The sequence below is a fragment of the Cololabis saira genome, chromosome 11 (assembly GCF_033807715.1).
Source record: "Cololabis saira isolate AMF1-May2022 chromosome 11, fColSai1.1, whole genome shotgun sequence".
In the NCBI taxonomy this organism is placed as follows: Eukaryota; Metazoa; Chordata; class Actinopteri; order Beloniformes; family Belonidae; genus Cololabis; species Cololabis saira.
The window spans coordinates 39448762-39471760 of NC_084597.1; the positions used below are offsets into that span (position 1 = coordinate 39448762).

The 22999-nt window shown below is 40.5% G+C and overlaps 3 protein-coding genes across 4 annotated transcripts in view; 1 reads left to right on the forward strand and 2 right to left on the reverse strand.

The window, feature by feature from the left end:
• tprn (taperin) overlaps positions 1-2717 on the reverse strand; it is a 33583-nt gene extending 30866 nt beyond the window's left edge. Inside the window, exon 1 of the mRNA XM_061734485.1 lies at positions 333-2717. Coding sequence (XP_061590469.1) covers positions 333-2480 — 2148 coding nt within the window. The 5' untranslated portion in view covers positions 2481-2717. The remainder of the gene's footprint in view (positions 1-332) is intronic.
• A 1264-nt stretch (positions 2718-3981) lies between these two features.
• On the reverse strand, positions 3982-6663 carry tmem203 (transmembrane protein 203). Its single transcript, XM_061733482.1, has 2 exons — positions 6552-6663; positions 3982-5569 (listed from the first exon to the last, which is right to left on the reverse strand). Exon 2 carries the CDS (start codon positions 5382-5384, stop codon positions 4968-4970), a length of 417 nt encoding a protein of 138 aa, XP_061589466.1. The 5' UTR covers positions 5385-5569; positions 6552-6663; the 3' UTR covers positions 3982-4967.
• A 96-nt stretch (positions 6664-6759) lies between these two features.
• On the forward strand, positions 6760-22983 carry alad (aminolevulinate dehydratase). Of its 2 annotated transcripts, none has more exons than XM_061733484.1 (12): positions 6760-6843; positions 7699-7838; positions 8002-8052; positions 8848-8944; positions 12175-12310; positions 12410-12493; positions 17968-18056; positions 18266-18321; positions 18396-18483; positions 20607-20693; positions 20865-20994; positions 22555-22983. In XM_061733484.1, the coding sequence occupies exons 2-12, from the start codon at positions 7720-7722 to the stop codon at positions 22611-22613; spliced, it is 996 nt and encodes a 331-aa protein (XP_061589468.1). In that variant the 5' UTR covers positions 6760-6843; positions 7699-7719; the 3' UTR covers positions 22614-22983. The 2 variants fall into 2 exon arrangements, with proteins under 2 accessions (XP_061589468.1, XP_061589467.1); XM_061733483.1 differs by lacking the exon at positions 6760-6843 and adding an exon at positions 7504-7621.
• Positions 22984-22999: the final 16 nt, after the last annotated feature.

Sequence of the window (22999 nt, forward strand, 5' to 3'; positions counted from 1 at the left end):
CTTCGGTGTGGCAGCTGTGCAGGTTTGAGGTACAGTTAGGAGACAGGTGCACGGATACAAAGAACAAAAAAGAAAAGAAAGCAGAGCCACTCCTGTGTGATGTCTGATGGCTAAATTTAGAATAGAAGAAACATGGATGATCCTTCAAAGTAGTAATAATTTACTTACGGGTATATATTTAATGAAGTCAAGAATAGAAAAGCAGGTGATCTGCACATTAGTTTAACCAAAACCAGCCACTCTGCAGACATTTGAGTTAGAAAATGACCACGCTAAGGCGAAAAAGGGAAAACCCTCTCCATAAAGTCAAGACGTGGGGCTTTTGCTCTCACCTTTTTGCCAGTGGATCCAGTCTTGGAGAGGCAGGACTTTGCAGGGGATACGTAGCCGCCAATGACTTCAATCTCCTCCACGGCAGGATAGCGCTTCTTCAGCAGGGTGCCCAGCTGAGAGTAAGGTGCCTGTGTGGGTGGTGTGGAGCCCGGTAGGGCTTCGCTCAAGGCTTCCTGCTGGGGCTCCGGGGAGCCGGACTGACCATCCACCTCCACCCTACGTTTAGGCACCACAGTAAAAGTGTTCCCCTTTTTCCTTTGCACCATGGGGCTGGGAACGGGGACGCGCTTTGCGGGCTCCACATCAATGTCGTCTATGTTTGTTATTGGCAGATGATCAGCAGTGGGATGCTCTCGTGCTGGTGACGGGGTAGGAGAGAAAGGGGATGAGCCAGGAGGGCCTGATGCGACAGGAGAGAATGGCGGTGAAGATGGGATAGCTGGAGAAGAGGGGGGTGAAGCCAGGATAGGTAAAGATGAGGGAGCTGCACTGAGAACAGGGGATGGAGGTGAGGGGTCAGAGGTTGGAGGAGAAGCAGGACTTGTGGCAACTGTAGGAGACTGGTCAGGCTTGGATGTCTTCACTGCCCTATCCAACTCCGTGTCTTCCTCTAATTTCAACTCCTTCCTCTTTGCGGACGTGGGCGAGTGTTCTGGGGTGTGGGAGGTTGGCACCTCTGTCGCCCAGTGTGAGGGGGAAGACTTGATGGGACCGGGTGATCCTGCGCTTGCTCCAGGGCCAGGGAGACGGCGCTTTGGGATCACTGTGAAGGAGTTTCGGGACTGCAGGCGCAGGTTTGCCAGGGCCCGTGCTTGAGTGTCCCCATCGGGAATCTGGGCAAGGTCTGGCTTCGGGGAGGGGCGGATCTCGAATTCAGACGAGGAACGGGACACCTTGTATAAGATGGGACTTGTTGGGGCCTCGGCACGGGCACGGCGGGTCTCCGGAGAACATGGCACCTTAGGTTTAGGGGCCACCTCGGCGCCCTCCCAATCTCTTTCTCTGGTCAGCTTGTTTTGTCCTCTGTCAGTCTCATCTCTGGGAACGGGTTCTTCAAACAAGTGACGATAGGAAGACACAGACTGTGGAAACCCAGAATGGCGCCGTGGGCTGCTCGGGTCAGCGACAGCGGCCTGAGGTTTTGGTTTGGAAGACCAGGCACCCTGGAAGACAGGTGACGGTGACTGGCTGCTCACAGACAGGCCCGGCCTGTGCTTTGGCACCAGATCCGGCTGTGGCTTATTGGCCCAGTGCCTCGGCCTCGTACTGGCACTACAATCCAGGTCCAGCAGGTTCTCCGTGCTGTGGGACTTCTTCTGCAGCTTCCCCCCATAGTTGCTGTCAAACTTCTGCAGGATCCTGCTCACCCTGCCTTGGCCCTCACCTGCATCACGTGGGGCATCGTGATCAGGGCGCCCCAGGGTGCTCAAGTTCTCCTCACTCTTGCTCAAGGTGGTGTCATAAATGACCACCTCCTTGGCTCTTATCTCGGTGACGGCACTGCCCCTCCGGTCCAGGAGGTCGCTCAGGGAGCTGTACCCACCCACTCCGTTGTGCTGCCAATTAGGCCCGGCTTTATTAACCCCCTCGGCTTCCGGGAAGTAGTCCGGGTCCGACTCGATGATGATGATGTTCTCTGCGCGGATGGTGCGGATGCCCGGCACGCTGCCGTACAGCTCCAGGATGTGCTGCACCGGCCGGGCCGCGCCGTCCCGGTCCTGCCGCCGCCGGCGCTCCTTCTCCAGCTTGATGAAGGGGTTCTCTTCCAGCGGCCCCAGACTCTCCTGCAGCACCAGGCTCTCATGTCTCTCATGTCTCTCGTGTCTCTCGTGTCTCTCGTCCCCCCTCGCTGCTCTCTGCTGCTCTTTGTTGTTGGGGAAGTGCTGGCTGGCGGGGGTGATGGTGTAGTTCCTCCCGCTGCCCCCGCTCACACCCCCGGCCACCCCCTCTCCGTTGGCCCGCTGCTGCTGCTGCTGCTGCTGCTGCTGCGGCGGCGGCGGCCCGGCCGCCGGTGGCTCCAGGGCTCCCGGAGGACCGCCGCCCTTCGCCTTCCTCCTCTCCAGGATCTCCCTCTTCCAGGCCGGCATCCGCGGACTCTCCGGCCCGGCCTCTTGGCAGAGGACGCGCACATCTCCGCCGCCCGACATGACTGGCCGCGGCTCCGGGGAGGGAGGTGAGGGAGAGAGGAGAGGCCGGCGGTCGCGCCGCGGTCCCGCTGCTGGATGTAAACGCTGTTGTTCCGGCTCGGACTTGTACCTGCAGCGCCGACCAACACACACTCACTCACTCATACACTCACACACGCATCCACACCTTCTCCTGTCTCTCTGTCTGCCTCGCTCGCTCCTCTCCTCCTCCTCCTCTCTTCACGACTCCCTTTTTCTCCCGACGACCCCTGAATGCGGCCCCGCCCATTCACAGCAGCACAAGCAGGGCTGGCCACGCCCACCTGGTTGCTCATTGGCTCTCATCGTTTACGAGCACGCCCCTTTGCTTTCGCCGAAGAAGCTGCACGTTGACGCAGACCACGCCCTTTTCCATTGTTAACTGGCGAAGAAGAGCCTGTCAATCAAAGGAGTTGCGTTCAAAGTCTATTCGCCCCTTCGGGTTTTTTTACCACGATTTCAGCGGGTTCATGTATTTTTTTTTTTTTTACAATTAAATTGTATGATTTTTAAGAAATTATTCATTAATGAATTTCGGAAACTGTGTCACAATACTTGCTAGGACAATATATTCAATCACATCTGATATTTTACATCCCACAAGTAATTTTATTGATGAATCCCCTTTTTTCGAGCGTATTTGCGCGTTTCCCAGCTGAAGTGTCCCTGTTAGTGCTGTGAAATTATAGTGATACATTTTACAGTTATTGTGGCTGCAGTTTTATATCGTGATATATGTGAAAATCCAGAGCAGGGCGAAGGCTGACGCATGTTTATCCAGTACTTGCAGGTAATGCCACCTGTCGATAATCCGGCTGCAGCAAACACATGAGCTGAGTGGCCTGCTGCACATGAATCAGCACTAAGTGGGCTATTCTTGGGTACTACAAGAGATTACTGTACCTAATCAAATATTTATCACCAAGCCATAATCAAGCACAGCTTGACTAAACAGCAGAGGGAAAAGATAATGATCAAATGCACGTGTAAATAGGTCAGATGTGTGCTATTTCCTCATTCACAGACCTCTCAGACATAGATAAACGCTGACGTACCTACCAATAAAATCAGGGAAATAAACATAATACTGGCCGACAGTAATGTATTAAGTTATTTTCCTCTCTTGTTTGTAGTTAGACATATTCATTTTGGAAAAAAATGTTTCAATGTCCCTCAACAAAACAGAAACTCACTTAGAACTTGACCCATCACTAGAAAGATTTGAATTTAAACCAAATAGTACGCTATGATCCATAATTCTTGAAGCTGGCTACCATTCTTTTTAATCAAAAATACAAACGTGAAATATAACTCCAATAGGCAGAGAAGGTCATTGAATTAATGTTAAAGTAGAGAAACGAGTCAAAAGGGCAGAGGTGCTTCTCCTTGTTTCATTCAATTTTCTTATACAAGGTTTGTGGCGCCTCCTTGTGGCCGCTTTGTGCATGCACCCATTGACACCCTTGTCATTAAATAAGCAAAATTGTTTACATTTTTTATTTAATTTACATGTATGTACATGTGACAACAAATGTGCCGTAGCAAAAACATAAATAGGTGTTTGCAAATTTCCTTTCCAAAATACAAACAAATTAAGCAGAATTTCACATCAGGATTTAAATTAAAAAACTAGGCCATAAATACATGCAGTACATACACAAGGCAGGATCAAGAATGGATAAAAATACATTACACATTGTGAAAATAAACATTTCTTTTAGGGAATATGTGTGTACAACAATCTACTGCTCATGGAAAAACACATTCAGTTACTGGACTGGAACCGGACTGTGAGCTGACGGGTGTCAATCACCTTCTTTCAGTGCAGAATGTACTCGCTGATGGGAACCAACAAATGCAGTGACTTGAGAACAATTTTGCATGAGCAACACTCCCAGCGACCAGCAGCACATTGAGAAACAAGATAATACACCTTCAGCTGGCAAGTAGCAAAGGCTGCAGCAGCCCCTTAATGATTCCTAACCCAGGAGATTTGCCTGAGGCAATATTTCCTTCAGGTTTCACCAGTTTATTAAATGTACATGTTTTGTGTACATGTGCATTAAAACTGATATACCCATTATGCCCCATTGATTGTACAATATGGAGATACTACTATGTTCCATACACACATCTGACAAGTTCTACCATTTGTAGAGGTCCCACAACAACTTACAGTGGTCATTTATCCAGATAAAAATGGCCTTGGAATAAATTGCAACAATTTATTCAACACAAATATCAAGTACTGTACTGTATAATAATAACTGAAGTGGGCAAGGAAGATTCTTGGTTGTCTTGAAGCCATATGAAACTCAATTATCGGAAAATTATTTTCCTTAAAGAGCAAAAAAAAAAAAAAAAAAGACACCCATTTAATGCTTTAAATCTCTAATGGCAGACAAAGACTGCACTCTGCTCCTATATCGTCAGTGACGTGAAAGCACTTTCCAGTGAAACCATCTGTCCTTAGTTGACCCTGCATGCTCGTATCATCAGCAGCTGCAGCAGGATGAAGAGTGGTGAAACAATGAGACCATACCAGAGATCTCTGGCTTGTTCCTGTTCAGCCAGCTTCTGGCACAGTAAAACCTCACACACCAACTTCAGGCTGAGCACCGTGAGCACCCAGAGCAGCCGCAGCACCGCCAGGCGCTTCTCATTCTGTTGGTAAAGTCGGATAGACACGATCGCTGTGAAGTAGGTGCTCAGGCCGTCCGCAGCAAACAGTGGCACAAACACAAACCACCAGCTAGATTTGGGGATGAACTCGTCAGCCCGAAGAGCAACCAGCATGGTGAAGACCAGCAAAGCTAGCAGGTGGAGGAAAAGTTCAAAGGTAGCAAAGCCAAGCCACTGCACCAGTTCCTTCAGGGAGAACAGCATGGTTGGGCACAGTGGGGACAGACTGACAGGACGGCCGAGCCGGGCACCGGGCAGCCTGGGTTTGGGTCCAGCTGCTCCAGGGCTGGGGAAGCAGAGGGTTGAAGGGAGGGGTCCCTTTTCTTTCTTTTTATCTGAAGACAAGAGCTTTCTGATGCCCCACAGTTAGCTACATCCTCAGCTCCAACCTGAGAAGACAACAACGGAGGTGATGAGAGGACACTTCTCAGAAAGTCTATTAAAACCGATGAAGTAAAAGCTGAAGCTGTCAATATTTTTACATTACAAGAGGCTGTCATTTCTGGTACATTTCTCACGCTGTCATCGTGTCAGGTTAGCGTTATTTATTCAAGTTCTATCCAGTACTGGAGTTGAGGGGGGATGAGGGGGGATGGCATCTCCCCTGAAATAAAAACGGTCCAAATCATCCCCCCCTGTAAAACTGCCATCCCCCCTTTCCATCCCTTATGTCATTTCATCAATGAATGTGGTTTTACTGCTATTTCAACATTTAGAGTCATCACCGGAAAAATAACTTATTTGACAATTTTCACCTGTTTCAAGTAAATTTTCCCTTGAAATAAAAAAAAAATCTTGTTCCACTGGCAGATTTTTCTACTTATTTCAAGTGAAAATCTACTTGAAACAGGTGAAAATGAGACATTTTAACTAGAAATAAGACAAATATTCTTATTTTAAGTTTTTGCAGTGATCCATTTTACTTATCCTGTGAAGGACAGAGTCATATTGATAAGTTCAGAAAACTGTTTTTTATTGTTGTGTTTTGATGTATTTGATGTAAACCCAGTGGATATTTAAAGCTTACAGAAGGCTGCATTTAACTGCTGCTATGTCATTCCTGCAGTATTTCTGCAGGTGTTTTTGTCACTGCTATTATTTGTAATATATTATATTATTTGTAATCAGCACAAATTATCTGTCCCCATATGATAAAATCCACCATCCCCCCTGATTTTTTTGTACATCTCGAGTACAGGTTCTATCCCGGACGACGGTGTCAGATTCTCACTGATTCTACACTAAAACCAGAGTTGAGGTGTTTTGTGTTGAGCTCCAGTAGCGACAAACATACATATTACACTGTTACTACACGTTACCACAAATACACACGCTCGAGATTCAGGCTACTGCGATATAACTTGTTTTTACCTCAGAAATAGTCGGTGGTCTTCTCCACTCGGTTAAATGTGAAACTGTAACTGTGAATGAAACTGTGTCAATGCTGAGAAGCTGTTAGCATCCTAGCTCTTGTGCAGTTCTCGTTGTTGTTAAATATCGCGAGATGACAAAACGAATACGATCCCCTGATAGATATAACTTTATGTATACTCTGATGTGAACAGTGTTTCGGCCAGTAGGGGGCGGTAGCTGAATGATGATAATTGAACCAGCGAACAAGAAACTCAGCACTCACGAGAAGTCACAACTGTGATCTTCAGATGTAAGTACACGAGGATCATTTAATATTTATACATCTATTTCTTTTATTTAGTCTTGCCTTAAAAATCAAATCATGCTTTTATTACATTTGGGTTTTTTCTTGTCAGGTGTTTTGACAGTTTTCGCCCATTGATAGGAACGAAGACACTTTCTTAGCCAAAGTAGCAGAAATTAAAGGAGCTGCTTTAAATTGAGTGTCATTACTTAAATGTAACTGCAATGTACCGTTTGTAAGGTTGAAGCTGCTGCTTATTTATTTAATTCATGCTTCTTGAAACGTGACTTTAAAAAGCAGAATTTCTGTCACTGTTGACTGTTACTGCTCAGTATTGTCACTTGTTTATAATGAATTAAACGTAATTAATGTGTAAGTAACTATGTCATACCAAGCAGCTACAAGTCATAGTTAATCTGTATCTTACATAGATGTTATTAAAAAACATGCTGTTCCACTTTTATTTTTTATTTATCACTGTAGATAAAACAAAAGACTAGATACATCTAAAGTAAAGCAACTTTTGTTTTGTCTGTGATTCTTCTGAAGTTATAAAATCATGTGATGATATAACTGAATTTGGGTCTTAAACACATGCATCTGCGTGCATGAGATCTGACCTCTCATTGTCCACTAAGATAAAAGGTTCTCCTCCAACAGCAGAAATCTGCAGCGTGTTGACTCAGCAGTAAGACAGAGCCAAGCCGCTGTTTGGAGAAGCAGTGTCACGCATGCTTGATCTCTTTCAACAGGGACTGAGTTGAAGGACAAGATTGCGAGTGTGGTATTTTGGCTCTGCTTTCGCAGTAAAGACACAGCAAAATTCAACCCACTCCCCATGTAATTTTGTGCATCTGTCAGTCTTTCTGTTGAAGGGTAAAGATGCAGACTCCGGCTGGATCAGTCATCCACAGCGGCTATTTCCACCCGACGCTCCGTTACTGGCAGACCTGTGCCACTGATCTGAGACCTGATAATCTCATCTACCCCATCTTCATTACGTAAGTGAAATGTCCTTATTTTGTAGAACTCAATTCAAGTTACAGTCTTATGAATAAGTGAGAAAACCAAGTGGATATGGATCCTCTGTAAATTGTTTTGTAGTTCAAATATATGGATGATATTTATGGCTTCTGTCCTGCTTTGTGTCACTTTCTGCCACAGCGACAGTGCAGATGCTGTTGAGCCGATTGGAAGCCTTCCAGGACAGGCGAGGTAAGACTCACCTATCTCTATCATACAAAAGCTAAAAATGATTTTTGTTAATTTTCCAGATGAATGAATTAGTAAGTGTGAGCGTACAATTGTGTACCCATGGAGGGTGTTGTCTCCAGATAAAAGCTGTCAGGAAGGGCGGCTCCACAGCCCAACACTGGGCTCGCACTGAGATAAGAAAAGAATCCGTTAGGCCTTTATTCCTTTCAAAGCCATACCAACCTGCAAACCTGTGCTATCATATCCTTGTTCATTACAGCAGACCCAGGCTGAACGGCACTTCTGAAATTATTAAAACTTCACAGTGGGGAATCTTCATTTATAACAATTAGGGCTGTGCGATTAATCGATTTTAAATCTAAATTGGATTTATTAATCACAATCGATGTTAAAAAAAGGAAAATCGGAAAATGGATTTTCCTTTTTTGCAGCTGGCTGCATTACAGACAGAGCTCGTCTAGTCATCTTTGTTTGGTCAAGAAAATGGTAAATGTTGTCACTTTACTAAACTCAAGGAGGATTTACAGTATCTTTCAATTGCACTTCATTCCCAATAGGGAAAATTGTTTGCTATTTTTCTTTAAAAATAAAGATAAAATGTTTGAAACAATTTATTCCATTGTCTTTTGTAGTTTTACCAAAAAAATCGAAATCGAAAATCGTGTTTTCAGAGAAAAAAATCTGGATTTTATTTTTGTCCAAAATCGCCCAGCCCTAATAACAATATAGTAAAATGTTATGTTAAAGAAGGTAAAGGATGTATCTTCCCTGAACAGCTCTTGTTATTATCCACAGATATGGGGTGAACAAGCTGGAGGGAATGCTGAAACCCCTTGTGGAGAATGGGTTGAAATGTGTGCTGATTTTCGGTGTCCCGGCAAAAATAGCGAAGGTATGTCAAATTGACTCTGCTTGTTGATGTGACAAAAGAGAGAACACAATTATGAGTCACAAACCAGATATTTTAAAATCAATCAACAGTCATTTATTGAAACATTCAGCTGAATAGAAACACAACTCACCAATGCAACTATAGCTTCCCGATCCCCCTGCGTTGTGTCCGAGCACAGAGTGGGATGCGCATAAAATTATAACCCAGACCGCACTCAGAAACATGATAAAACTAACAATCAGTGCCATACACACACACTGGCCATCCCTTTCCCTCCCTTCCATGAAACCTCCTGTTCCCATTGATAACCTTGAGAGGAGATGATTTTCTCTCAGTTATAGAGGGAGTCATTTTCATCCACAACATCAGTTAGTTGTTATCTGCGTTAAACTAAACATCTGCTGGACTTTCTATCCTGTTGCACAGTTCTTTAACAAGAGTTGTATTCATTAGCTGAACATTACATGCATGCAGTAATTTTCCATTAACCATTAGCTGTTAAGCAATCCATTTTATAGAAGCAAAAACAACAGTTTTTATGCTGTAGTAATTAGCTGCAAAGTTAAAACACATAACTTAAAATTGGTTATGTTTTCACACACATATATTACTTTTATTCTCCACAATATACATAAAGGTGGCGAATGAAAATAAAGAAATAACAAGGATTGTTGTTGTCAGCAGGTCTTTTCAGCAGGTGATTGCAATGAGGACTTGGGACAAAATAAGTTTAGATGAAAAGCTGATTTTTGATAATCAAAGTTAGGCCGATAGCTTGGAAATCTGAGGTGGACACTCATGATCTCGGATCACTTAAGTGGCCCTGTGTCACAAATCGTCATTCATCTAGAGCTGAATATCTGAAAATCACAAGGGCAAGTGACCACCCTGAGCATTCAGTAAATCCCAAATCCAAAAATCTAGGTGGCTTAGAGAGGAATTTGTGTCAGTGCTCTTAGAAAAAGATAATTTACTCCTGTGATGGCACCATTAATACAGAAATATGCGGTGAGAGTTTAAAGCTAGACATGCTGTCTCCAGGATGGCTTCTCCTCCAGGGATGGGCATGGCTGTTTCAACAAGACAATGCAGAACCACATTCTGTGCACATTAAAAAAAAGCCTGGCTTAGGAAGACGATGGCACAGGCACTGGGCTGACCTGCCTGCATTCCTGGCTTGTTATCAATAGACAGTCTGTGGAAAATTTTGAAACACAAAATGTGACAATGGCCCCGTGCTGTTGCAGATGCATCCTCAGTTTTAATACTCATTTCAGTTGAGAACTGAGGATGATTTCCGGATGAAAGGTGAAGCGTCTGCATAAACAAAAGAAAAGGAAGTCCAGTTGGCTTGGTTCAAGCCTTTTTTTATTTTTGAAAATTCTTTTTTTTTTGAAGGTTTTAGAAATTAAAACTTTCCAGCACAGTACCTACAGATTATATGAAATACTGTACAGGACTGTCTCAGAAAATTAGAATATTGTGATAAAGTTCTTTATTTTCTGTAATGCAATTAAAAAACCAAAATGTCATACATTCTGGATTCATTACAAATCAACTGAAATATTGCAAACCTTTTATTATTTTAATATTGCTGATTATGGTTTACAGTTTAAGATTAAGATTCCCAGAATATTCCAATTTTTTGAGATAGGATATTTGAGTTTTCTTAAGCTGTAAGCCATGATCAGCACTATTAAAATAATAAAAGCCTTTCAATATTTCAGTTGATTTGTAATGAATCCAGAATGTATGACATTTTTGTTTTTGTAATTGCATTACAGAAAATCACACTATTCTAATTTTCTGAGACAGTCCTGTATGTAGCAAATCCAAAATACATCCACAGCAATGATCACAAAAGTCCTTACATTTCAGGCATCTGCGGTCCGAGCTCCCAGGTACTTTATCACTTTATCAAACGTAATTTTAAAAAGGTCATTCTGACCGTTAATAAGAAATCTGTCTTTGCAGAGAAATATAATCTAACAACAGAGACTTCCATAGATGTATTGAAGGAGGTTCATATCCTACCTGTTTCAAGCTTTTTCAAAGTTACCATGACCTGGATGACTGGCAGTCTACACAGGTCTGTGACAACACCATTACAATTTAAGCTTTAAATGTGCAGCATATTGTTTTATTATGAACATATAAAGTGTGTGGACCTTGAGAGTGGGGCAGTTTTTTTAAAGGTTAGGTGTAGAAAGACTGGCTGGCAGAGAGCCCTGACTGAAGTACAACAGAGTATGAGCCAAACCTGAACCTACACCCTTCTGGGACATCCCTAGCAAGCACTTGCACTTGTAAAAACTTGAAGCCAGCAGAGTGAAAATTGTTAAAACATGACAGTTTTGGTTTTTTTGGTAAATAAAGGCCAAACGAAGTTGCTTCAAATTCTGAGTGATGTTGGATAGGCCTGTGTTGAAAAAATCGATTTCCCAATTCTAAATCGATTCTCATATTAATTCCTAGAAATCGATTCACATGTCTAGATCGATTTTTTTTTTTTTTTTTTTTTTTTTTATTTATTTATTTATTTTTTTTCATCATTACATTACAACTTTTGGTTATTTTTTGTTTATCCCCAAAAAAGGAATGTTTTGTTGGACACGAGAATAACTGGTGCCATGTTTTTGCCTTTAAATATGTTTAAAGGTATGAAAACATTAAAGTGTTAGGTTATAATTGCATAAATTGTCTATATTTCATTACTTTATATACTGTCTTGGGGTTACATTTGCAAGAAATGCTAAAAACCAAATGCTCAAAAATTAAAAACCAAAATGGAACAAATAAAAACGGAATGTGGGAAAAAATAAAACCGATTTCCTCCGTCTCTGTTTGCTGCCTGGATCTGTTTGGTAATTCTGACCCACACGATGTTTCTGAAAGCAGTTCTATCAGCATTCTGGGAGCTGATTGGTCCTTACAGCATCATTAGCTGCAATACTTGCTGTTTAATCTCAATATAATACTAGTATTAATATTTTGCATAACTACAGTCATATAATTCATGCAACAGCTCAAAAAACTGTTTTAATAACACTAACCCAAATCAAAATCGGAATCGAATCAGACCGAATCAAATCTTGATAATCGATTCTGAATCTTAAGAATCGGAATCGAATCGATTCTTGACATTTGAATCGATCCCCAGCCCTAATGTTGGACTTGTTCGTGGACCCTTCAGCACACCGATATTTGTTTGTGTGTGTGTTTTTTTTAAGGATGAAAGGGGTTCGGGCGCCGACACAGACGACACGCCGGCTGTCCTGGCAGTGAAAAAAATCCGATCTTCATTTCCAGAGCTGCTGGTGGCGTGCGATGTCTGCCTGTGTCCCTACACGTCACATGGACACTGTGGTCAGTGTCTCTTGATGACGTCTTCTTCTTCTACTAACTCACATAAGAAGCAACATGTTGACTTAGTTTTTACTTCTCATCTTTGTTGTTTCTGTTTAGGCATCCTGAATGATGACGGTGCTCTGAACAATGACGCCAGCTGTCTGCGTTTGGCAGAAGTGGCGCTGGCCTATGCACGGGCAGGTAAACATCCTTTAGTTTAGTTTAGTTTATTTAGCACATAACATAAAAAAAAAAAACATTACACAAGTAAGTTCAGTTAAAAGAAACTGTGCAGGGAGGAGCGAGCAAGCCAGTAGGCTTATGAGGAGCCCCCACCTAATAACATTTAACAAAATACTTATAAGGATACAAAATCATAAAAATAAAAATAAATCATAAAAATTGCATGTAGAACATGAATGAAAATAAAATAATAAAAATAAAAAAAAATAATTAAAAAAAAGAGATAAAAAAAAAGAAAATTACTGTACACATGATCATGAAAATATGAGTATTAAGCTGAACAAATGGCAACACAGAATATAAAGTGCAAAAGAACATTAAGAGCTTTCTTGACTACACTGTTGAATTAAATGCTCTCTTGAGCGACTTTTGAAAGTGGATAGGGACCTACAATTTTTTGCAATCTGGTACCAACTATTCCAGACTTTGACACCTCTGTATCTAAACAAAAATTGGCTTCTTGATTCCAGACATTTAGGCGGATGTAGGGCTAGGGCCTGCCGAGTTGAGTAGGAATGAAATTGAGAGTTAGTGGCAAAGTATGAACTAAAGTGCTCAGGAACATTTCCTTCTGAGAAAAATATTTTGTAAATAAAAATGCATATTTGGTAACTGTTGATGTCATAAATAGTAAGAATCTGTAGATTCTTACTATTTATATAAACATCCTTTCTCCTTCTCCTTCCTGTCAAGTCTATCTTCTGTTTTGCAGGAATCATTTACTCAATTTTTCCCAGCATGCTGTCGACAGCGTGTCGTGTTAGTGTAAGTTTGTGAGCTCAAGATAATTGTTCATAAAAAGTAATCTGTCCAGTTATTTATTATTTACTCCACAAAATGTACTTTTTCTGATACTAACAGTTTCAGTGTAGGTGGAGGTTGTATGGCACCATGAGTGAGAGTGTACGTGAACGTTACTAACAACCCAAAAGGAGCGACTCCATGTCAACCGGAGGTAAAATAGAGGTTGTGAGCAGTGTTTTATTTTAGGATTTGAATTTCCCAACGTCAGTGGATCATTTGCACAAATGTCTATACCAGGGGTCGGCAACCCAACATGTTGAAAGAGCCATATTAGACCAAAAACACAAGAAACAAATATGTCTGGAGCCGCAAAAAAAGTCTTGTATAAGCTTTAGAATGAAGGCAACACATGCTGCATGTATTTATATTAGTTATACTATTAACATTCAGGCAATGAATGCAAATGATTCGCTCCAAGAAAAGTTGAATCCTCTTTTCTCCTCAGTTATTTTTCTCTTTTTCCCTTTGGAAACAATCCCTTTGGCCGGTTTGTTTCCAACAGCCACCTGGCTCAAGCCGTCCTGCTGGTAGAAACGCACAATTTAAATGACATATTTTGCTCAACTAACATGACTAAGCATAAATTACATAGAAACACCAGCAAAAATATTAAAAAAAATGAAATAAAAAAGGATTTATTCCAGATTTAAAGTAATTAAACCTTCATATTGTTTAGTTTTTATATGTTTTAAGGATTTAAGGTAATTAAACCTTCATATTGTTTAGTTTTTATATATTTTAAGGATTTGTTTTTTTTTTAAATGTTAAATTTTTTTATTTTAATTGTAGTGTTCAATTTGTTAATACGTGAATTATTCAAGTTTAATCCACTTTTATCCACTTTTCCATATTTATTCTACACATTTTTACAGCATTGGAAAATGTTCAGAATGTTTCTCCTCCTACAGAAACCATATTAAAACCAAAAATATATTTCAATCCCCCATCTATTTCCATTTTCAAACATTTTTGAAAAAGCTCCAGGAGCCACTAGGGCGGCGCTAAAGAGCCGCATGCGGCTCTAGAGCCGCGGGTTGCCGACCCCCGGTCTATACCAACCTGCAGTTAACTTTGTCCACAATAAAGAAAGTTGATGACACCGGCCAGGGCAGTGCAGTGTAGGAGCAGAGTAGACTGATGAATGCTCCAGACTTGTACTACCTGGGGACCTACACTCATTCAGAAATGACTCCTCCACATCAGTGTTGTGTGCAGTTCAGTCAAGCAGGACAAACACAGTCTGTTTTACTGTCATTTACAAACACGTATCCCCAGGTGCTTTGTTTAAGCATTGCGTTTTGTGAAACAATTAACGTAAACTGAATCTTAACGTGAGTCTGTGGCCTGTTGGAGGACAGTTGTACAGAAATATTGAACTAGAAGCATCTGATCAAACACGCTGCACCTGGACTTCCGTGACAATGCACCACAGGGCTGGGCGATATGGACCAAAAGTCATATCTCGATATTTTCTAGCTAAATGGCGATACTCGATATATATCGATATTTTTTCTGTGCCATAATTGGGGTTTCCCCCAAAGCATTATAGCATAGCATCTCTTTTAGCTTCCTTTTTTTCTGAGGCAAACCCTTAAAAAAACAGTCCGTTTTAATACAATGACTCGTGCTAAATGTCACACAGGTACCTTTATTAACAGAGGTCTGCACAATATCAAAATGTATAAAACAAATGAAATAAAAATAAACTGCCTGTATATATACAAATAAAAATGCTTCTTGAATAAAATAAAACAAATATCCCTTTCCTGCATAACAATTAAATTAAAATACACTGTGCAATTAATACAATGTAGACAGTAACAGGCAGACTTTTCCACTGAGGTTGACAGTTGTGCAAATAACAAAACATTTGTGCAAATGTCAAATAAAACATTCAAGTCAATTTGTCACAAAATAAGCTATATAAAAATCATATATATTTATTTTTTTTTAAATCGATATAAACGATATTGTCTCGTACCATATCACGTTTGAAAATATATCGATATATATTAAAATCTCTATATATCGCCCAGCCCTAATGCACCACATTTGATAAGTGACAGAAGATGAACATGGTATGAGATTAAGTTGCCGTGGAAACTTAAACAGCATAGCAACAAACCAGAGTTTTTGTTTCTGTAAAGGCTTAGTGCTGTCAGGCTTGAGTTTGAGCTTGATGAAAGATGTCGCTATGCATGTCATCCACCTCATCGCCGCTCTTCTGCTGGCTCTGCCCCCCCCCCCCCCCCCCCCCCCCCCCCCAATATCATCAACTATGATATCCAGGGCAGTTGCCACAATTACTCAGAGAAATAGGAAGAAAAGGTGGCTAAGGAAATAAAAAAAAAAGAAGACTTCTGCCCACAAATCACTAAATGACTGAGATGTGTATTTGCACAGGATTCAAATTTTCCCCAAACATCTGTGTTACTGAAATAGTAGACCGGCTGTGGTGGATTTATACTTTGCAACTCACAGACGTGCCACATTTGCACTGGATTAATATGAGAGACATCATTTGTGATTGTTAGAGATTACCGCGGGTCCCCGGCTAATAGTAGTCGTGTGTGGTTGGGAATGAGAGGCCGTGAGTAAAGACGGTGGCTTAATGTAAGCAAATGGGTTTTCTTGTTGAAATCACTACCACGACTGCTTTTGAATATGGTTTTGAAAGGCATGCTTTTACCAGACCCATCATTTCTATGTACTGGCCTTTTCTTTCTTACTTTAACCTATAAATGTGACTATTGCAGGGAGATATAAAAGGGACAAGGCGTAATGAGGTTGTAAACAACAATGTGAAGATGAAACAGCTGGTGCGCTCACCGTCTTATCCTGTTATGGAGCTGTTTCTGTATTTAATAGCACCGCAACTTTTTACATGTGGAAAGCTGTTAGAAGAGCGATGTGAGGCAAAGATAATTTACCATATTTTCCGCACTATAAGGCGCACCTTCAATGAATGACGTATTTTAAAACGGTTTCCATATATAAGGCGCACCGCATTATAAGGCGCACTAAATATCTGGTAAAATACTGTACTATAGTGGCTGGGGTTGAGTTAGCATCTACATGATGGAGCTGCGCTACAGGAAATGCTACAAAATCCTACAGCAAATACAGCAAAAAAAACAAGAAGAAAAGTACCGTACGTCAAACTTTATTAACAAAATAAAAACCAGCTTTGCGAGTCAGCGTCGCTGCTGTTGTCTTGAACGTCTGTGACGATTCCTGACGTTTATAATGCCGTTACTTCGGCGACACCAACTACATTACCCACAATCCCCCTGACTACAGTAACAGAAATGACCGTAATGATCATATATAAGACGCACTGCCGGTTTCTGAGAAAATTAAAGGCTTTTAGGTGCACCTTATAGTGCGGAAAATACGGTACATCGGAGAATGGACGGTCATGTGATGTTTAGTCTGGATGGGGATGTTTCTCAATATAGATTTGAAACGATAATTTGGACTCTAGCATTGTTTTTCTTCTTTTTTCCTTTTTAAATGTCGTTTTTCAAATGAAACTTTCCTGGTGTCGGCGTAGCCTTGGAGGCAGCGGCAGATTAAGAATGCAACTCAAGCAGATAGCTCTGTCTGCACAAAATGTCCAGTTTTTATGTGTCAAAGCAGCTTTGATTGTGTGCTTATAGATTATCCACCGAAACACATTTTCAAAAGTGTTTTGACTCTGATATAGAGGATACATTATACATCTTGAACAGCTTCCTTCTCTCCTTCACTTTTCAGACTCCTCTTGAAATAGAGATGCTTTAATACTAATAATACTAGTACGATTATTAGGACAGTAGTTTCCGTTAAATGAAGAGAGTCTAACAGCTCTGGCTTTACTAGATCTAACAGTTTAATTACTTCCTGATAGAATAAATATCTGTGTCCTTAAGCACGTGTGGTCATAAATGAGAATTAGAAATCAGAAAGAACCATCATGATTCATGAAGTCCTATAAAGATTGACTTGTTGAAAGAACCAATCTAGTGAGCAGGTGTTTCCAACAGCTCTTACGTCATAAGACTGAATTCACTCCTGCTAACTGGTGCTCAACTGCAGATGAAGGCACTCAAGCGATAATCAACTACACCTAAGCAATCAGACGTCTTCAATGCAGTAAAAAGGATGCACAGAAGCTGATTTATGCTTGTTTTTTTCTCATAATGTGGAGTTTCTGTGATTTCCGTTGCCAATAACAATCGCCCTTCATTTGCACCTCATTGAAAGTGCTGCAGGTGGAGCTCTGACATACTCCTGCAAGACAGACAACATAGTTCTGGTTTCCTGGTAAATACATTGAATTTGAGCCTAAACAATTTCATGTAAGTTACTATTCTGGGTCCAAGTATATCAGAAATGTCTGCTGGCCTGCCTGAAAGTGTGTCTTAGGTCTGCAGTTCAAACCAGACGAGGTCAAATGGCTTTTAACTATAAAAGACTAATTGATTCACACATTCCTCTTTTTCATTTATTATTCTATTTTTACTGGTATGTTTACTGGTAATTTATTTATCTGATTATCACATTTTACTCTTAATTTTCTCTATGTTGTTTGATGTAAAGGGTTTTACTATTAAAATGTTCCTAAACGTTGCCATGTTGCCCTGCAGGCTGCCACATCATCGCTCCTTCTGATATGATGGACGGAAGAGTTGGAGCCATAAAACAGGCACTGTTGTCTAATGGTTTGGGAAACAAGGTAAATGTGCTGAAACCTCCTGCAGTTTGAAGACCGACGCATGTGCAACGATGCAGTCGGCTTCCTTATTGTCTACAAGAGCTGCAACAAATGGAAATGAAGGAATATGCCACACAGCTACAACAGCTCTTAGTAATTAGTGTTTTTTTGATCTGATTATTACAGATAAAAAAATGTTTGAATTGATTTTCTGTTTTCTCCTCCTCCAGGTTTCAGTGCTGAGCTACAGTGCAAAGTTCGCCTCTTGTTATTATGGTCCTTTCAGGTGAGTAAGCACACGTGGGCAGGTGTTTTCAGGCGATGGAGACGGATTAAGTTCAATGCTGTGTTTGCATACAGGGATGCTGCACAATCAAAGCCTGCCTTTGGAGACAGGCGCTGCTATCAGCTCCCTCCTGGAGCCAGAGGACTCGCTCTCCGAGCCGTGGTAAGTTTGTGTACGCATCTACACTCACGTATACCAGGTGGACCTGATAAAGTGGCCCCTGAACGTTAGGGATGGGCGGTATGGACTAAAAAATGTACCACGATAATTTCTGGCATTTATCCCGATAACGCTAAAAAAAATACCAATTCAACTCCACCTTTGTAACTAAAAATCTATCACCACATTCAGATCACTGCTCTAAAAGATACTAAATGCTACTAAACTACACCAATTAAATTGAATTAATAAAAAACAATTAAATTAGTACACCTGTACTGCAAAACTGGAATGACTCAGATCCTCCATGTTTGTTACACAAACACGTATCAACGGGAATTTATCTTTCTTTCTTTCTTTCTTTCTTTCTTTCTTTCTTTCTTTCTTTCTTTCTTTCTTTCTTTCTTTCTTTCTTTCTTTCTTTCTTTCTTTCTTTCTTTCTTTCTTTCTTTCTTTCTTTTAGGCTCATTTCTTTCTTTCTTTCTTTCTTTCTTTCTTTCTTTTAGGCTCATTTCTTTCTTTCTTTCTTTCTTTCTTTCTTTTAGGCTCATTTCTTTCTTTCTTTCTTTCTTTCTTTCTTTCTTTCTTTCTTTTAGGCTCATTTCTTTCTTTCTTTCTTTCTTTCTTTCTTTTAGGCTCATTTCTTTCTTTCTTTCTTTCTTTCTTTCTTTCTTTCTTTCTTTTAGGCTCATTTCTTTCTTTCTTTCTTTCTTTCTTTCTTTCTTTCTTTCTTTCTTTTAGGCTCATTTCTTTCTTTCTTTCTTTCTTTCTTTCTTTCTTTCTTTTAGGCTCATTTCTTTCTTTCTTTCTTTCTTTCTTTCTTTCTTTTAGGCTCATTTCTTTCTTTCTTTCTTTCTTTCTTTCTTTCTTTTAGGCTCATTTCTTTCTTTCTTTCTTTCTTTCTTTCTTTCTTTCTTTCTTTCTTTCTTTTAGGCTCATTTCTTTCTTTCTTTCTTTCTTTCTTTCTTTCTTTTAGGCTCATTTCTTTCTTTCTTTCTTTCTTTCTTTTAGGCTCATTTCTTTCTTTCTTTCTTTCTTTCTTTCTTTCTTTCTTTCTTTCTTTCTTTTAGGCTCATTTCTTTCTTTCTTTCTTTCTTTCTTTTAGGCTCATTTCTTTCTTTCTTTCAGGCTCATTTCTTTCTTTCTTTCTTTCTTTCTTTCTTTCAGGCTCATTTCTTTCTTTCTTTCTTTCTTTCTTTCTTTCTTTTAGGCTCATTTCTTTCTTTCTTTCTTTCTTTCTTTCTTTCTTTCTTTCTTTCTTTCTTTTAGGCTCATTTCTTTCTTTCTTTCTTTCTTTCTTTCTTTTAGGCTCATTTCTTTCTTTCTTTCTTTCTTTCTTTCTTTCTTTCTTTCTTTCTTTCTTTCTTTCTTTTAGGCTCATTTCTTTCTTTCTTTCTTTCTTTCTTTCTTTCTTTCTTTCTTTCTTTTAGGCTCATTTCTTTCTTTCTTTCTTTCTTTCTTTCTTTCTTTCTTTCTTTCTTTTAGGCTCATTTCTTTCTTTCTTTCAGGCTCATTTCTTTCTTTCTTTCTTTCTTTCTTTCTTTTAGGCTCATTTCTTTCTTTCTTTCAGGCTCATTTCTTTCTTTCTTTCTTTCTTTCTTTCTTTCTTTCTTTCTTTCTTTTAGGCTCATTTCTTTCTTTCTTTCTTTTAGGCTCATTTCTTTCTTTCTTTCTTTCTTTCTTTTAGGCTCATTTCTTTCTTTCTTTCAGGCTCATTTCTTTCTTTCTTTCTTTCTTTCTTTCTTTCTTTCTTTCTTTCTTTCTTTCTTTCTTTCTTTCTTTCTTTCTTTCTTTCTTTCTTTCTTTCTTTCTTTCAGGCTCATTTCTTTCTTTCTTTCTGGCTCATTTCTTTCTTTCTTTCTTTCTGGCTCATTTCCTTCCTTCCTTCCTTCACGTACGTTGTGCGTGGATTTAACACAGAACCATAAATCATCTTTACACAAAAACGTCAACGGGAATTTATCGTTTTTACCTCGAGATGACAAATTCGTACCGTGAGGAATTTTTTTGATGGTTTATCGTGAACGGTAAAATATCTCCCATTCCTAGTGAACGTATATTTGGAATGCAAAAAGGTAGTGCTAAAGCAGTGAAAGGAGATGTCGCTGATGCTCTCTGTACCGCAGGAGCGAGATGTGAGAGAGGGAGCCGACATGCTGATGGTGAAACCCGGCCTGCCCTATCTGGACATTGTGAGGGAAGTCAAAGATAAGGTGAGAGAGGAATCACCATGAGCAGTCTTGGAGTTCAGCATGTTTGAAACCGTCGATCATTGCAGTGGGGCTCAGAGGACGAAGAAAATAAGCCCAGCAAAGCAAAACGAAGCTCTCCAGAAACTTTGCCAAGAATCTGATGGTTTGTTCTCCTGTCATTTCTCCCTTTAGTTCCCCACTCACCCCTTGGCAGTGTACAACGTGTCAGGGGAATTTGCCATGATATGGCACGGAGCAAAGGCTGGAGCGTTTGACCTGCGAACTGCTGTGATGGAGTCCATGACGGCCTTCCGCCGGGCAGGTGAGAGGAGAGACATCTCATCACTCAGGCTCAGTTTGCCTGACTGCACTATTTATGTTAACAGTATTATAAAGGTTTGATGATACTGCTAGTTGATACTTGGTGGAGTCTCATGAGCAATTTAATTTGTCAAATTAGTATCAAGAACAAGAAGAACTTTTCAAAGACATCAAATTAAGTTGCTAAGATGAATGGTGAAGGAAAGAAGTACAGAAGCACAACTGCAGCGTGATGTAAACTAGGAATGGGCGATATTTTAACGTTCACGATAAACCGTCAAAAAAATTCCTCACGGTACGAATTTGTCATCTTGCGGTAAAAATGATAAATTACCGTTGATGACGTTTTTGTGTAAAGATGATTTATGGTTCTGTGTTAAATCCACGCACAACGTACGTGAAGGAAGGAAGGAAGGAAGGAAGGAAGGAAGGAAGGAAGGAAGGAAGGAAGGAAGGAAGGAAGGAAGGAAGGAAGGAAGGAAGGAAGGAAGGAAGGAAGGAAGGAAGGAAGGAAGGAAGGAAGGAAGGAAGGAAGGAAGGAAGGAAGGAAGGAAGGAAGGAAAGGAGGAAGGAAGGGAGAAAAGAGGAAGGGAAGAAGGAAGGAGAGAGCAGGAGGAAGGAAGGAAGGAAGGAAGGAAGGAAGGAAGGAAGGAAGGAAGGAAGGAAGGAAGGAAGGAAGGAAGGAAGGAAGGAAGGAAGGAAGGAAGGAAGGAAGGAAGGAAGGAAGGGAGAAAACAAGGAAAGGAGGAAGGAAGGGGGAAAAGAGGAAGGGAAGAAGGAAGAGAGCAGGAGGAAAGAAGGAAGGAAGGGAAAAAGAAGGAAAGAAAGAAAGAAGGATAAATTCCCGTTGATGAGGTTTTTGTGTAACAAACATGGCGGATCTGAGAGTGAGATAGATTTATAGTTACAAAGGTGGAGTTGAATTGGTATTTTTTTTAATCATCATTTTTATTGTTATCGGGATAAATGCCAGAAATGATCGTGATACATTTTTTAGTCCAAACCGCCCATCCCTAATGTAAACTGTTTCTCCCAAAGTATCAGCCTGTGTTTACTGATCAATCAGCAATTGAGCAATCAGAAGCATCTACATATAAACCTAGGAAGAGTTATAAAGCCTATAAACAAAACAATATGGCATACATCTTTCTGCAAGTAAGATGATAAAGATTTGGAAAAAATTCAAAACCACTGTTAATCTTCCCAAAGTGCAGCATCCAGAAAATTCAGTGGTGGTAGAGGGATGATGATTTGAGCGTGTATTGCAGCCATAAAACTGATGAGTAAATTTCCAACAGGAATGACTGTGAATCGTGTTTTTTCTTTTACATGCTGCACCAGGAAGTTTTTAAATCGGTATTGATTTCATTTGAAGGAAGCATGATGTAGTTCTCGTGGTCTCCTGTCTCTGCTATCAGACTCTGGCTTCCTCTCACAGTCCGGACAGATGCATCGCAGGTTCATTTCCGGTGGAGTTACAGCATAGGGTTTATGTGTAAACATATTTATTAATGCTCTAATTGACAATCTCATTGGGTGCTTTTCTTTAATTGTCACAAAGGTGCTGATATCATCATCACGTATTACACACCTCAGCTGCTCACCTGGCTGAAGGAGTAAAGGAAGAAGAGGAAGTGAGGCCTGAGAACAGACAAAGGAGAGGGGGACCAGCAGACGCTTCTTTAAAACTGGAGACTCACCGCAGACCCTGTCGTGCTTAGAGAACTTAGAGAACCTAAGGACATTATAGTCGCTAAAATCAAGCAAGCAGTTTTAAGGTAATATTTTAAATTGCATCCGGCTGAGTATCAAGCCTTCATTCCCAGAATCATGAATTTGAAATAACTTTTATGTTTAGCATTTGATGAGTTGATACAATGTAGGCGTCCATTGTTGTGTTGGAGCTTTTCTAGCAGAAAATGTAACTCCTTTTTGTCACCGTGATCAGCATTAAATAAAACCTGTTGCCTTCAGTGAGGTCATCATGAAATGTGTATTAGTACAGA

Excerpts from the sequence above, each read along its gene's own strand:
- alad (XM_061733484.1), top strand. The coding sequence starts at position 7,720 with ATGCAGACTCCGGCTGGATCAGTCATCCACAGCGGCTATTTCCACCCG. Across the intron at positions 8,053-8,847 it reads AGCCTTCCAGGACAGGCGAG|ATATGGGGTGAACAAGCTGG; the intron begins GTAAGACTCACC and ends TATTATCCACAG. Across the intron at positions 18,484-20,606 it reads GACTCGCTCTCCGAGCCGTG|GAGCGAGATGTGAGAGAGGG; the intron begins GTAAGTTTGTGT and ends TCTGTACCGCAG.
- tmem203 (XM_061733482.1), bottom strand. The coding sequence starts at position 5,384 with ATGCTGTTCTCCCTGAAGGAACTGGTGCAGTGGCTTGGCTTTGCTACC.